The sequence below is a fragment of the Amblyomma maculatum genome, chromosome 3 (assembly GCF_055883805.1).
Source record: "Amblyomma maculatum isolate TAMU_Amacu chromosome 3, ASM5588380v1, whole genome shotgun sequence".
Taxonomy (NCBI): domain Eukaryota; kingdom Metazoa; phylum Arthropoda; class Arachnida; order Ixodida; family Ixodidae; genus Amblyomma; species Amblyomma maculatum.
Genome location: NC_139346.1, coordinates 191,328,683 through 191,344,116, shown reverse-complemented (window position 1 = coordinate 191,344,116; position 15,434 = coordinate 191,328,683). Strand labels below are relative to the sequence as shown.

At 42.8% G+C, this 15,434-nt stretch overlaps 2 protein-coding genes across 3 annotated transcripts in view; one reads left to right on the top strand and one right to left on the bottom strand.

Moving 5' to 3' along the window:
* The window catches only part of LOC146197279 (ATP-binding cassette sub-family C member 9-like), a 33,374-nt gene extending 19,378 nt beyond the window's left edge, over positions 1 to 13,996 (bottom strand). Inside the window, exons 1-10 of one of the 2 annotated variants that reach the window (XM_084599083.1) lie at positions 12,995 to 13,996; positions 12,454 to 12,651; positions 11,538 to 11,594; positions 11,125 to 11,313; positions 10,618 to 10,773; positions 4,728 to 4,865; positions 3,622 to 3,756; positions 1,144 to 1,306; positions 817 to 857; positions 72 to 209 (exon numbers count right to left, since the gene is read on the bottom strand). In XM_084599083.1, coding sequence (XP_084455209.1) covers positions 72 to 209; positions 817 to 857; positions 1,144 to 1,306; positions 3,622 to 3,756; positions 4,728 to 4,865; positions 10,618 to 10,773; positions 11,125 to 11,313; positions 11,538 to 11,594; positions 12,454 to 12,651; positions 12,995 to 13,540 — 1,761 coding nt within the window. In that variant the 5' untranslated portion in view covers positions 13,541 to 13,996. The remainder of the gene's footprint in view (positions 1 to 71; positions 210 to 816; positions 858 to 1,143; positions 1,307 to 3,621; positions 3,757 to 4,727; positions 4,866 to 10,617; positions 10,774 to 11,124; positions 11,314 to 11,537; positions 11,595 to 12,453; positions 12,652 to 12,994) is intronic. The other variant, XM_084599084.1, reaches the window with a different exon arrangement.
* Positions 13,997 to 14,056: 60 nt separating this feature from the next.
* The window catches only part of spt4 (Transcription elongation factor subunit spt4), a 34,720-nt gene continuing 33,342 nt past the window's right edge, over positions 14,057 to 15,434 (top strand). Inside the window, exons 1-2 of the mRNA XM_084599085.1 lie at positions 14,057 to 14,215; positions 14,576 to 14,682. Coding sequence (XP_084455211.1) covers positions 14,141 to 14,215; positions 14,576 to 14,682 — 182 coding nt within the window. The 5' untranslated portion in view covers positions 14,057 to 14,140. The remainder of the gene's footprint in view (positions 14,216 to 14,575; positions 14,683 to 15,434) is intronic.

The window sequence follows — 15,434 nt, the reverse complement described above, 5'->3', positions numbered from 1 at the left end:
CCTACTATATGACTTCCTTGCCAGAACATATCAAAGAGGACATGACAACGATAAAAATAAAAACTACTCACGACGGCATTGATGACAATAGGAATGACAACTGGAATGATGTACAGTGGAACAGTGAGCTGATTGAACAATGCTAGGCCGGAGAACACTTGCGATGGTGTGAGTGGTCTTCCTTCGATAACCGAATAGAGTGAGAATGTCTGAAAAAGAAGCCAAGAATATGCAAGCATGCGCTGACACAACAACCTGCATTCAGTATGAGGCAAAGAACAGCCAGTTACATTTCTGACAGCATAACTTCTTTCTACAAACAATGGCACACAACAACAGCATGACAATGAAAATGTTGATGAGTGTGCCGTGCAAGGTCAAGCAAGGTCAAGAAGGAAAGAAGACAATGTGGACATGAAGCATGACTAGCATCCTTCATTTACGCAGAATGTGAGCCCCTTTCTGGCTACCTCATGACAGCACTCGAGCAATCATCATGGCTAAAGCATTAAAACAATGTCAATTTTGAGCGCCAAAACGACTTAATGAAATAATGTTATCGTTGCTATGTAATGTACTGAAAGATTACTAAAAACTGCTGAAACTTCTGGAAAACCTGTGAACTTGCAGCACAATCAGACAGTTCAGAGTACAAGTAATGACTTCCTTGCACGATCAGCAAAAAAATAACAGAAGTGAGGGGCTCGTTACGAGATATACAAGAAGGGAGCCAATAACCCCAATCTTTTCATTGGTATTAGTGGCTACTATCTCCCTTTGTATGTCTCCTTGGCATGATGTCATATTTATACATACCACAAGCGTGAGCAAGATGGCCGAACCCTGTGTGATGAAAGCTGGAAAAAAAAAGTAATAGCCTGAATACCAAAATGAAAAAGCCTTAATACAAGAACTGCTCGATTAAGCAAGACATGGGAACACACGTTGTGAAAATACAATAAAAAGAAACGACATGCTTGGTAACATTAGATGGCTTTCTCTAGTTACAAAGACTAACAAGTTTCAAGAAAAAAGATGCGTATTTAGAAAACAATGTCACTGATAACAGCCATGAAAAAGTCTAATACAGAAGAAGATGTAAACTATATTTGCATAAAATACAAGACTCAAATGTTGACATACTGTTAAGGGCAACAAATATTGCGTCCTTTCTGAGAACTGCGAGTTCCTCTTTCCGAATCTGCTTGACCATGTTGGCATACACTTTCTCCCAGCCATGAAGCTTCAGTAGCTTGATGCCTTGGAGTAATTCACTTGTGTGTTTTATTCGTTTATCTGAAATGGTCTAGAAAAGAAAGCACGCATCGCAAAATGTTACTGACATTCTACGCTCCTACAGGTCAACGTTACTTGAAATACACTGTGTCGTTCATGTATTTAAATAATTGCATTTCACATAAAATAGCACGCAGCATTTTTTATCTACTTTAAATGTTCAAATAAAGTTTCACTGATTGTGATCTATACTGTGCCAAGAACATAAAATGCAGTTATTTCTGAATTAATATCTGTGTGAAAAGTTCATCAGCACATTTCCACTCCATTGAGGCCAATAAAACCTCGTATCCTACATTTGTGCAACAGATGTCCCTTTAATGAGTGTAGTTACCACTCACATTGTGTTGTGTTTTATTGTTCATAAGAAACTCAGACTATCATGCATCAAACACAGAGCTAAAGTGTGTCTATTGTGCTCAACATACAAGAGTTTCTCAAATTTACAGTTTAAGACATTTTCCTGCTTTACGCACTCACAAACACGCAAATCAACAAGTGGATTTTCAGCTAAGAGCAGTATAGTGTGAAAAGAAAGGGATGTGTTATTTGTAAAATAGATCGAAATATTTGCCCCTAAGTTCTCCGAGTAGCCTCCATGAACACAAGACATAGTTTAGAGTTGTCAATCATAACCGTTCCTACAATACCAAGCACTTAGTTATGGAAGCACTGGATCCAAAAGGAATAACCTGCAGTAGCTGTGGAATGCTGATCACGTCACAATTACAATGCTATGCAAAACAGTAAAACACTGTTAATTCGACCACTGCTACTTTAGAAATTTGGAGTACTGCCTGGAGTCCAGCCAAGCACCTAGAATAAACTAATATCAGAACTTGAGCAAGGTATGTTGCAGGGTGAGTTGGTTAAACATTGTCAGAGGAAGAATGCTAGCAGATGACGGACAACGATGAGATAGACACACACAAGCGCTCAAAAACGTGCGTGTCCGCCTCATCCTTGTCCATTGTCCACTAACGTTCTTCCTCTGATAATATCAAAAGCTTGTTTATTTGTTGAGTTCCGGTTATGTTTTTATCAAGTACTAATTCCAGAGTGAGAAGAGCCACAAGAAAAACCAGTGACGAAAGCAGAAAAAGGCAGGTATCAAAAAGTCATGTGAGAGATAGCTTTTGGCCAATGCTAAGCTGCAAATATCTCCAGGCCATCAATTTAGAGCTCTTTGCAGCTGCTTATCAAGTTGCATGTTGGTGAAAACAAAGCTACAGGTGTCCGTAGCCCATTTAGTGCCACTTGACCTATCTGGACACCCGTACGTGTTCACACTCCAAGGCACTCTTAACCCAGATCAAGCCTTGAGTGCCAAAGATAAGCCAGCTTAAAAGGCAGCAGCTACGTCTTCTGGATTTCCCCTGTCTAGGTAAGTTCTTGGTCCACATACTGCGAGTTGGTATCAGTCTAAGCTCTGTGAGTTCTAAAGAAAAATACTGACAGCAGCAATTATTATCAGCATCAATCAGCATCATTATCAGCCAGCATCAAATGAAAGCGGACCATTTCATAGGAGCTGAATAGTGCAGGAAAATAAACCCAACAGGGGTGAAGTACACTTTGCCGGCTTATCTATGCCTAGTACATGCACTGAAATATATATGCAGTGCTTCCAAAATAAACACACATTATTCTGACTCTTTTGAAGTGTGCTTTCTGAAGTTCCAGCATACGATAATAATGACAGTAGTGGCTGAAGTTGTATTCTTGAAAAGAGGTACCAATCCTTTTGGAAGCCTGGTTCAAGTTATGGGAGAAACATTGCATACGTGCATGCATGCATAAAACACTTATAATGCTTATAAAATGCAGGTGTACAGAAAAGAAAAAAAACATTTAATGTTTATTTCATTGAACTCATACATGCCAATCAATTACCTCAAATGCTTACAAGTATCACAGGGGCACGCATGCTTCATGTGCTGGTATCAGTAGCAGGAGAGCATAAAGTATTACAATCATTTTGTTCCAAAGTAAATGCATTCCATGAACTTTTGCTGCTGACTGCAACTACACATGCACAAACATACACATACTCTTGAAAGAAAAAAGGTGTCCATACCACGTTCTGCTAGCTGGCTAAATCAAAACTTTTCATTGTTTTTACCAGAGAGGAGTGACACAAAAATAGCCTTCCCTTGCCTACCTCGACAGCAGATGCTGCTGCAAAGTGATGAAGCAAAGAAGCATAACTAAAGCTCGAATTGTGTTCCCCACTTTTGCTCCTCACAGTATATGACATTAACAAAAGCTGCCTAATAAAAAAAAAAAAATCCTTGCTCAAATGATCAGAATGATGGTTCACAGTACCAAAGACTCCTTCTGCAGTTCAGACAGCTTGGTGCAGACCCAGTACTGCAGCGGTGCTAGGACGTAGATGGTGGCTGCTCCGACGAGAGCGCTGTATCCCAACTGCTTGTACAGCAATGCCAGAAGAATGATGAGCTGCGTACACAAGGCATATGGGAGGACGTCCTTAAGTCTCAGCATTGCAAGCATTACATGCCACAGTTGATGTCACAGGGCACAGATTCAGTTCAGTGCTTACCGTCTGGTGGAGTGCTTTAAAGCATTCCACCAGATTCCACACAAGTCTTGTTGTTGATAAAATTAAATTGTTTGGTTTTTTGAGACTCCATTGTAGTATCTGTTTAGCAGCAAAAGACGCACCCCACGCTGAGAAATTTGGACCTTAAAATATTGCATTTTCTCCGACGCTTACCTTCTGAGGTCGACACTGACATCGAAGAAACTACGGACTCTGTGATCGCTTATTAAAGTGGATGGTGGTGCCTAGAGTGCCGCAGAAAAACATACTTGATGTCCCTACACTTTTCTTGTCAAAGAGGCCTGCAGCAGTGATACTTGTATTTAATTTTCCGGGCCCTATTCACATATAAATAAAAAACCTCCTTTCAAATGATCACGAGGAATATGATAGTGAACTACTGTTGGCCAACTTCCATTTGCCTTCAATGTCCCTTTTAGCTTGCACCAATATGAGCTCTCCTACACCCAGGAGAAAAATTACACTTACAGATATTAACTTAATTCTGACATTGTTCAATTACTTAAAACATACTCATTTATCACCACGACTACTGGCCTTTGATAACAACCTCACAAGTTGACAGCCAGTTTAGCAAACTAGTGGATAAATAATTCTAGAAGCAACAGAAAGTGTGACTGTTATTATGGAAGGAGTTCACTATTAACTATTTTCGAACCCTTTTTTTCCTTCTGATGCACTTCCACAGTAGCAAAAACAAGGCCAGGGAACTGTATAGTATACTGGCTCACTTGATGTAACATTCAGAAAAAAATTCACCATATTACTGTTTAGTATGGTCATACAGTAGGTGATATACTAGTGCAACTTTTTGTTCTTTTCAACGAATACAGCAATTTGGACTGACCTTGACAGGCACGGCCCAGATGTAGTGACCCATAGAGAAGAAAAGCATTACATTAAAAGAATCCACAGACATGTGGTTCACAGCCATGCCCACATCCACATCACTGGCAATGGCCAAAGATTTCAGGTACACCAAGCTCTGAAACAAATGAAGAAAGACTGTTAACTCTTTTGCTATCAAAGACCAGCTGGGTTCGTCTCCACAATTTCCACTGCTACCCCTGAAGATTAGCTGGATATGTCGTCACTCACACAGGTTCCGACCCTGCAGTGATAATGAGCTCCATTACCTCAGCGCTTGTAGCATTCGCTGCCATCAACATATGAACCTAGAGGAAAAAAAATGCAAGCCTGATGGCTGAAAACCTCTAGCCTCGCAACAAAAATAAGAAAGGAATGGTGTCAGCGCCAGGTCTCACTGTTTGTCCCTTTCTGTACTACCTTCACATCACTGCATCATTCGCTTCAACCAGACAGCGGGCAGAAAAAGGACAGGCACTCAAAAATAAATGCAGATGTGACGTGAAGAAAACGATAATGGCCCTGACCGTGGTACCGATTTGAGACTGCCAAGCCAATTCAATCCTTTAGCTGTTAGACTGTCTCCTTCATAGAAGTCGTTACTTCAGATCACTTTTTTTTTATTATAACAACACATGAGAGCAAGCTTTTAGGATGACATTTTTACACACAACATAAACTGCTGAGAAAAATAAGCGGAGAAGTCGAACTGCTGCAAACAGTTTGCAGGGAAGCTGTACGGTTTGTTGCATTTTCAATCATTTATTTTAGTGCTTCATGCATGTAAAGGCCAAGCCTTTCACTTTTTTGTCATCTATTTTCTTTGTAGGATCAAAATAAGCAAAAAACCTGTGCAATGTTGAAATTTGGGCTTGTTGGTTCATACTTCTGAGCAATAGCGCAAAAAGACAACAAATAAGGCTCAAAAATAGAGATTGCCTACCTACATTCCCGCTGATTATCGCATGCTTTTGGATGACACGGCAATGATTCCTGTAAAAATTGTTGTGCATTTGCTTCCAATAAAGTTGTTGGACGTTAGCGCTGTGTGTGTCTACTCGTTCTTGGTCCGTTGTCTTTTTGCGCTACTGCTCCGAAAAAAACATGCATTTTCTTTGTTGCTTGTGGAAAAATAATTTCGTAGGTAAAGGGCTGAAAATATGCACATCACTGCATCATACAATTTGCTATGCTAAATTCATGCAGGTAATTATGCACATTATTTTAGGAGGAGCTACCGGTAGGAGCTAGCATGGCAAAAATATAAGCAGCATAATGTGAAGAAAGTAGACAAGCACCATGTTATAGAGAATATCACTTAATTGATCTCAAAGACAAATTAAAATGGAGGATTGAACACGAGGAACATGCTACTATAAACTACAAAACACAAAGGTTGATTTAAAAACTCTATAAAATTATTCTTCAACACTCTCCTGTAGGAACCTGCATATCAGTAAGACTAAATAAAAGTAGAATACAAAAGCAAAACCTTGTCAATTCTAAGTCATTGAGACCACAAGAATTGTTCAAATTAAGCAGGTTTTGAATCGAGCAAATGCAGCATAAAATCAGACACAGGCAAAAGAAAAAGTAAAAATTAATACACCCAGCCCCCCCCCCCCCCCCCCCCACACCAAAAAAAAACAAAAAAAAACGAAAGCTTAGTCCTATTGTCGAACTTTGTTTTTTTTTTGTTTTGTTTTGTTTTCGCGGGCTGGCATCGCGGCGCTCGCGTAACTTAAGGGAATAAATTATAAGGACGTTACGATGCCAGCTAAGATCAAAAATTGGTAGTAGCGTAACTCGGCTAACCTAGGATACACAACGCGAAATCAGTATAGTAGTCATGGATGACACCGAATCCTTTCTCTGTTGCTGTTCTTGCCGCACCTTGTTCTCCGCCGCCTCGCGTCGTCACTTTGCAAGTTAGTATATCTCTTCTCACTCTTCGGGAGTTTCCATCGCTCGTAGAGCTCTCTCAGCTTCATTTTTCTTATGTGCAGCTTCTTCATGGGGAACGATGTCGGCAGGAAGTGTAAATTCGGCTTTACAGGCGAGCGTAGCGACCGCAAGCGAACGGCTGATCTTCGGCTTATACCCCCACCTACGGCGCAGCAGCTGAAGAGCACCGCGCGTGAGCAGTGAGGCGCATACCTATGTCATGCATGGCGCTCCGGGGAGACCGGTGGTACAAATGAATTAAGTTTGCCAGGTGTGTGAAGAAGAAGAAGCAGATGGGAGAAGTAAAAGAAGCGAAGCAGTAGCAGAAGAAGAATGGAGCGCCGCACGCATGGCCGCACGCTCCGTGTACCACACGTGCGGAGAAGCGGGCGGCGAGCAGCTAGGCACGCGGCTGAAGGTCCAACTCCAGCGTACGCGAAACTCGCCGCTGCTAGCACAGTGAAGTTCTCGCTTCAAAAGCAAAACGACCATCCACTTTCCTTACACACTCGAGTGCGGCCCGAATGGACCGCATCAAATACCTGCACGAACGTGTAGTTTCGGATTCAGATAGTTTCAGATCACAGTGCATCTGATCTGCTAACTACGTATTTTGATGCATGAAACACATCATATGCGCATTGCCGGAGACGGGCGCCGTCGGAGCGTGTCCGCCCGTCCAAATGCTACCAGACACTCCGAAATGGCCAGGACGGCCAAATTTTGGATGGTCGTTTTTCTGAAGATATCTCAACTTTACGGGACAAAACACGTAACAACCGAGATGCCGGTAAACTAATCATGTAGCCGCAGCACACCAGTGAAAGAAAAGGCGAACGTCTGTATCGTAGGTAAGGAACAAGAATGGCCGCGTCAGGGGTCACGCCCTGTCGCTGCTATGGGTGGAAGGTGCTTTGACGTGCCGAGAGCGTCTGCACTGCAGTGAACCACGTCTCTGCAGGCGCGCGCTTCGGCGTATATGGCACATGGGAGAAATAATGGCCTTTACAGTGTGTTTGCGCAGGGAATTGTGGGGCTGGGAAGCTACGCCATGTCAAGCATCGGCATCGCCTTTCGCCGTCGGTTCACGCGCTCCTAGGGGCCGTCGATTCACTGGTTTGCGGCGAAATAGGAACCGGGCGCACTGCCGTATAGCAACCCAAACATTCGAATTAACCGAGTAGGTCCAGGCCGCCGCTTCGATTTATCTGTTCAAATTTACGCAAAGAAATTATCCGGGATTTCAAATTAACTGAGTTCGAATGCATGTTAGCATTACCAGCATTACTATAGGACACAAGAAGTCGTAACTACGAGGTGAGTTTTTAACTTAAATCAACTTCAATGTTTCTGGCACCATGTGTTTTATTTTCTTTTTCATCCGGTGCCATTGCAAGTAAAAACACACAAGAAATTTAAAACAAATTCATTAATTAAACCCAGCTCAGTGCAAATGTTTTATAATAACCTTTTATATAACCGAAAATTCCCGACTGCAGTACCGTAAAAACCCGCGTATAATACGAGGGACTTTCCGCGATTTTACCATGTCAGATTAAATTTCGGCTTAAATTTGCAGTTCTAGTCTTGTTATTATTGAGCGCTATCAGCATCAGGCTTACAGCAAGAGGAGGCGATGGTTTCGGTTTCCCCAAGCTGATCCCGCACCCCCGGCGGCCACAGAATGACCACGGTGCTCGCGACGCACACGCGACAGGACGCAGTTCGATCGCATCTCGCACGATGTAGGGATGGCGAAAGCAGCACTAGGCATTTTGCACGGATCTCTCCAGCCATGCTGGCCAAGACCTGCAGCCGAATCGCGGACGCTTGACTAGCATTCCCGGAGTCGCGCTTTCGAGAAATACGGGATAACGAATTTATTTAGAGGTATCGATGAAGAGTTTCTACGGAAGGGTGTATTTAGCAAAGGACCCTTGGCGGACACTATACTGGACGATGATGATCGCGAAAACACCGAATCCGAAACTCACTCGCCGTGCGCGTTGCTAGACTTTCCTTCCTCCACGCCATAGAGTTCTCCACGCTAGACGCGAACAGGCGCAAGAGTGGCGCGCACCCTCTCCCCCGTAATATGGTGGCTAGAAGGGTACCCGTAATCTCACTCGGGCAGGAGCGGCTCTGACCACTCTGACCCATTTTGTGGGTCATCATCGGTGGCGTGACAAACGGCTTCAAGTCACCGACAAATGCCCGCATTGTGGTGCTTCGCCGGAACTGTGCGATATTAAACACCTGCTGTGGACCTGCCCAGCTACGGTAGCTACGGTATCCGCGCGTCAGACAGTGCTACCCAAGTAAGGCTGCGGTGGGACCTTGAACGTGACTACCGCAAGTGGACACCAGAAAATAAATTTATCGGGAATCTCTGCGAATATTTAAAAAAAAGACCAATTTAAACTGCTTCAAACTTTCTTCTACTTCCAGCTCCCTTTTTCACTATGCCTGATGGCAAACTTCTCGAATAAATAATAATAAAAAAATGCGTTGCCGTGCTGTGATCTAAGGAAGTTCGTTAGGAAAGACACATACATGTTAAACATGCAGTTTGACCAATAAACACTTGCATTAATTATGCTTTTCTGCGGTGAGAAAAAAAAAAAAAAAACTCCCTTGACAATATGGGGACAGCTTTTAAATTTTTAAGAGTAATTCAGTGTCTTACACACAAAATGATCTGAGTCATGAAGGCAAGCTGACCCTTCAGATAAGGAAGAAGAAAGGCTATCTACATAAGAGTAATGGGCAGTATTGAGCAACAGGAGCAACTGCAGCCTACTGTGCAGAATAATAAGGACAGGTGTCTCCCAGAAGTGGGCAACGGATTCCAGCCCACCACTTAAGATAAGAGCCACAGACGCGTGACAGTGACAACCAGCACTACAGGCTGATAAACCTTATCCCTCTATATACGTGGCGGGTAGCAACCTTCATTCACAGAAAGGAAAGCCTATAAGAGATAACTCCCTCTTAGCTCCTTTATTTCACATGCAATATTTCAGCATGGTTTCATATGCTCTAAAAAGTGAATGCTATCTTTTTTTTTATTCTGCTGCTATCATAAAGCTGGCTATTTTGCCTAAAGTGCAGCAAAATACAACTTCTGATGCCAAGCATAACTGCCTCAGAAGAAGAGTGCCATGCAGCCAAAACATGCCAGAGCAGCTCAGATGGAATGTGTGATAAGAGAATAACTGCCTTGTGCAAGTGGCTCCTGGCATTATTCAGAGATAAGTGGGCACTGATCAGGCATAGTTTGTGAGCAGAGCATATTTTCCTCTACATTCACCCACCATGGCACTAGAACAGTTCATAGAGATTAGAGCAGGTATGGGCTCCTGGAGTGTACGCCTCAAGGAAGCCAAAAAAATCTTCTGAGCAAACAAAATAGAGAAATAACAGTGTTTTCAACTGATTTTGGAAAATGTTTAGTTCTGTTCTTTTTTGCAATGGTTACATCATCTCACAGGAAGCTTTTAAATCACAGTCATTTCTAAAGCAAGTAAAATGCAATTTAGACAGCATGGAAGTAGTGTCAGAACCATAGTCTACATACTTTTTATGTTTCGCTTTTTTATATGCACTGCATCAGTAGCCGTGTTATCTTTCTATATTGTTTACATGCAGGAAAGTTTACAAAAGACATTAGAGTGCTAACTATGGCAATTGATATTCTTTCGGACAGCATGTGCTGCATGGAATGAGGTGAAGGATATATGTCCGACATATGAATTGGTGTCATATTGGTGGCCAGATACAAAGCACTTGCCACTAATGTCACTTTTGTTTTGAGTTCCCTCACGCAAAGAAAGTTTCTTGCTTACTTCCGCCACCTCTTTGCTGCTCAGGACCATTCTAGACTGCCGTATATTCTAAAGACAAAGGTCAAACCAGTCTTTACTTGCCTGGAGTGCAGACCGTACGTGCACACTTTCCATAATAGCCATGTGGTTGAAATTATTTGAAAATGTACTCTGTAAGAAGGTGGCTAAGAGGATGACGACAGACAATATGTAACCATTCCCCAGGACTTCATATGTAGTTGGATACGAGTCTGCACTCTGCAACAAAGCATACGTTCACATGAAATGCAAAACCATAACGATGACACGAGGCTTTTTGTGTTTACTTGTTTTAGCAACAAACATTTCATTTATTTTATGTAGTTAAAGGGAGTGTTGATAGGCAGAGGTACAAACAGCTGAACATATGTAGGGAGAATTGCATCATCGAAACTTTGTAGTTACAAGCAGATTATCCTCCAAATTTTACAAAGGAGTACCCATCAGTACAGCTTAAAAACAATGGGAAGCTTAATAAAACTATATTAAAAGACCTTAAAGTACAGCTTGTTATGAGCAATTTGGCAAACACATCCCCTTTTAAATACTTCTATACAGATGCATACTCACCACAGTGGGGCCACTGCCTGTAGTCACATCATCCACATACTGAAGAATCAGGCTGATAGAAATTGGGCCCACTAGGCCAACTACGTCCCCTAAAACTTTAATGAAACCACCTGCCAGTGCGGTCCGCCAGTAGGTTTTCAAGAAACAGCACCACAGTGATACTCTCGTGCCCTTTGCTTCAGCCTTGGCCTAAGTAGGGTGTGGGGGTGATTAAAATGAAAAAAATATTCTTTTAGCTCATTCTGGAAAACAACATACAGGTGTATTAGCCACTTAAAATGAACAAAACGTCATCTGGCCTGCTGCTAACTAAAAGCAATGTTATGTTTTTACTTAAAATAAATTTTAAAGGGATTTGAAAGAAGCTTGGTAGTGACCAGCATGAATAAAACGTCCAGTCAATGATATTTTACCTTTTCCTTTGAGTACACTTCGTTAAACCGTCTATACTGGTTTTCGTTTGTATGTTTCTGAAAAGGAAAGAAATACTGCTCAGTGAAGAAACCACAAGTGCATTAGACAGCAGCATGAGAGCCCAGTACATGCCAAGGTCATATACATTCATTCAAGCTTATCAAGGCCACAAATTGAGCTTCAATTAGCAGAAGGCCAAGTTATTTCAAATTTAATTCAATAGTGTGTCAAACAAAATCACCGCTCCTGAATGACTAGCTATAAATATAACAATATTATTTTAAAGCTTCCCCTTATACTTAAGCAGCCTTAAACATTTTATCATTTAAGTGCAGTTATGTCTAGGTGCCCACCTATAACACTGATGAATCTTCTCTAATGCACTTATTCTGTCAACAATTCTCGCTGGTGAAAAGGATAAAGTTATAAGGAAGGAAGAAGGCAAATAGTGAAGTTCATCTGGTCAATGAATGCCCATAATGGACATATTTTCTTTGAAAATGTATTGTGTTCATCTGACAGCCACTGGCTGATGAACAAGTTACCTTTTAGCATAGACATTGTGGTAGTGGTACTGCAAACCAAATGACATGAATTCTATATGTGGTAGAAAGATTGATAACAGGTAAAGAAGATTTCAATCACCTGGAGACAACATACACCCTCAGCTCGAGTTACTGTAATCTAACAGGACTGAGACATCTTGGGAGAAGGGAAATTATCACGAAATCAAATTAACATATGCACAGCACCACCTTGTTTCTCAACACACCTTTTAGTACTGGCAACCAAATATTTTAAACGCTGTCAAAATAAGACCATGGTCAAACTAAAATTAGCAAGGTGCGCTTCAGTAAGCGTAAACAATAGCCTCAAACCAGGAACAGCATATGACAAAAGGGAATGCGTCTTTACTTCTGGCAGGGAGCCAAGGTCGGCGAGCTCTAATGGACGGCGGTAGCCGAGCCGTAGCAGAGGCACAAGCCAGTGGAATGTGCACTTGGAGAGCAGTGATGCAGAACTGTACTTATACGTGACTTGGTCATTGTCGGACACATCTCTGGGGCCCTCCTTGAACTCTGACTTGCAGTGGTATGCCTGTAAAATGCAGAACTGTCAAGCACCACCATTAGCAATACTGCACTGCTTTACATAATGCTGCACCATGAGGATATATGCAGAAGTCCACTTATGCAATTAAGATCAGCAAGACTAGGGTCGAGCAGTATTCTGGAACTGAAGACAGAGTGTTTAAAGAAAAAACACTGGGAGATGTACCCATCACATGAATTCACCATCTTACATATATAAAGATTGAGTGCAATATTTTTTCACATTATACAAGGTTAAAGCTAATTACACCAACTGACAGACACACAACAAACATTCATATTGCATGTACTGCCATTTTACTCATGGTCAATTTCTTGCACGTTAGACGAGCTTAAGCACTTACCCCATGCGTGAACGTTAACAGCTCAACGACGAACATTGTAAGGTAAAAGACGAGCCCAAGCCAAGTTCCTTGTAAAGTGGCATGCTTGATGGAGAGTCCTTTTCCGTACAGGATCACTAGCTTCGACATCTTCAGGGCAACAACACAGGGCCAGAAGAACAACAGAACAGACAGTCTTCTGAGCTTGTTGTATTTTTCGACCTTGTGGAAATAGTAGATAGCCAGAACGACGGCCACTACTGATGTAACAGCGGACAGCACAGCGTGAACATTTCGTTTCATCTGCTCGCGCCTGAGCAGGATTAAAACGCCATCGGCCAACTCGAACAGGTGGACAACGATTATGACAAAGGTGAGGATCCATCGCGAGTTGTGCTCTTCGAAGAGAGCTCTTCGCACACCGCGTGAATGGTCGGAGCAGAGAAGGAACGTGGCTACGCATACTGTCACCACTAAAGCAGAGTTTAAAATGCACGTTCCCAGGTTAGCAATGCACTCTCTGTCGACGGTGTCGTCACGTGTGATGCAAAAATCCGACACTGACATCTCTCACTTTCGTCAGTGCACGCACGAGACAGCGAAACGCACCCACGCACTGATGGATCAAGTGGAGCAAGTGCCGTTCTGGACGGCCGGACGAGCACCGATGCATAAACAGAGTCGCATAGTTCTTTTTCTTGGCGTCCCGGCCAGCGTTTTTCCGAAAGACAAGTTCTATCGGGAGCTAAACTTAGCAGTGAAGCACGCGGATAGGCACAGCTGGGATTCTGCTGAACTCAGGCGCCGCTCCGCAACTTTGTTTCCCTTGCGTCGGTGACGTAAAACACTTGGCATTTCTCCTCGCACCTCAGCAGCTATCAATCGAGACTCAGTTTCATGGAGACGCGCAATGAACATTACGGTCCTCTACAGCGTCACGCCCACGTAAACGCATTAACTCATTTCTCTCATTCTCAGCCACTGCTGCTCCAAGCGCTCCAACAACTTGAAGTGGTCGTGGCGCGCGAGAGGCGCGAGAGAAACTTTTTAGTTTTCGCATTAGGGGTCAGATGGCGACACTTGTTCACACTCATCGTGGCTTCGTGGCTGTCTTCCGACTTTCATCAACTGTCTGACTGCGAGCCTGCTGTAGCGTCGAACGTAAATATGGCGGCCTCCTTGGAAAGCATCCCGAAAGATCTGCGAAATCTCAGAGCATGTCTTTTGTGTTCTATGATCAAGGTAATCTTGTTCTGCTATCGTTTATTGAGTATAACGCTATCACAAAAAAAGTTCACGTGCGTTGTGTTGGCGACCTCTTAGTGCTAAATTCGAAATCTTTTATTTTCCTAGTGGCGGACGAGCCATCATGCAGCAATGATCGATGTTATTGGGCCATCTCTGTGACTGTTTAAGGCTATTTACTGTCTGTTGGTGCTTGCGCGTTAGCTCTAAACAAAATTACGCTGGCCCAGCTTGCCGTACGCTTGCGTAAAAAATTTGAAGCCATAAAACCACTAAAACTTCAATGGCGGCCTTAGGGTACGCATACCAATTTCGTACAGTAAAAATCTTTTCCCTTATCTATTTTCTCTTCTTTAGACATTCGAGCAGTTTGAGTTCGATGGATGCGACAACTGTGATGAATATCTGCATATGAAGAACAACAGGGATATGGTGTATGACTGCACGAGCTCCAACTTTGACGGGTAAGTAGAAGCAATTTCATTTCGTTGGCGCTGCGTGTTATGCTGTTTTGAAGAACCTTGCGATATTCCTCTTTTGTGCGCTGTGCTATATTCTTTCACGTCGCATGTGCAAGCGATGTCATTACACAGCGCAACGTGTTCGCCTTCTTTCATTGGTGCGCCGTGCTTAATGCCGCAAGGAAAAATTGAATGCGGTAAGGGATTGTTGTAAAACAGTGCGAAATTATTTGCTGCACACCAAAATACAAACGCGGGGTAAAATATAAGACATATTTGTGCATTATGAAAGTGGTACCGTTTGTAGCAGGACCACCAAAAAGAAATATTGGTTTGGTTGGTTGGTTTGTGGGGTTTAACGTCCCAAAGCGACTCAGGCTATGAGAGACGCCGTAATGGAGGACTCCGAAAATTTCGACCACCTGGGGTTCTTTAACGTGCACTGACATCGCACAGCACACGGGCGCCTTGCTTTTCGCCTCCATCGAAAAGCTGCCGCCGAGGCCGGGATACGATCCCGCGTCCTTGGGAACAGTAGTCGTGCGCCGTAACCACTGCGCCACCCCGGCGGGAGAAATATTATTTTTACTTATTTAAGTTGGAAAGACAGTCGGCAGAAAATAAGTAGACATGGGGACTACTGGTAAAAATTTGCTTATTTTTCATATCGGTTTTTATATTTTCCCTTTCGGCGGGCTGTTCAGTGTAGCATTTTGCTATCTTTTAGAAAGGAAGTGCATAGCAGCTATGGCTCT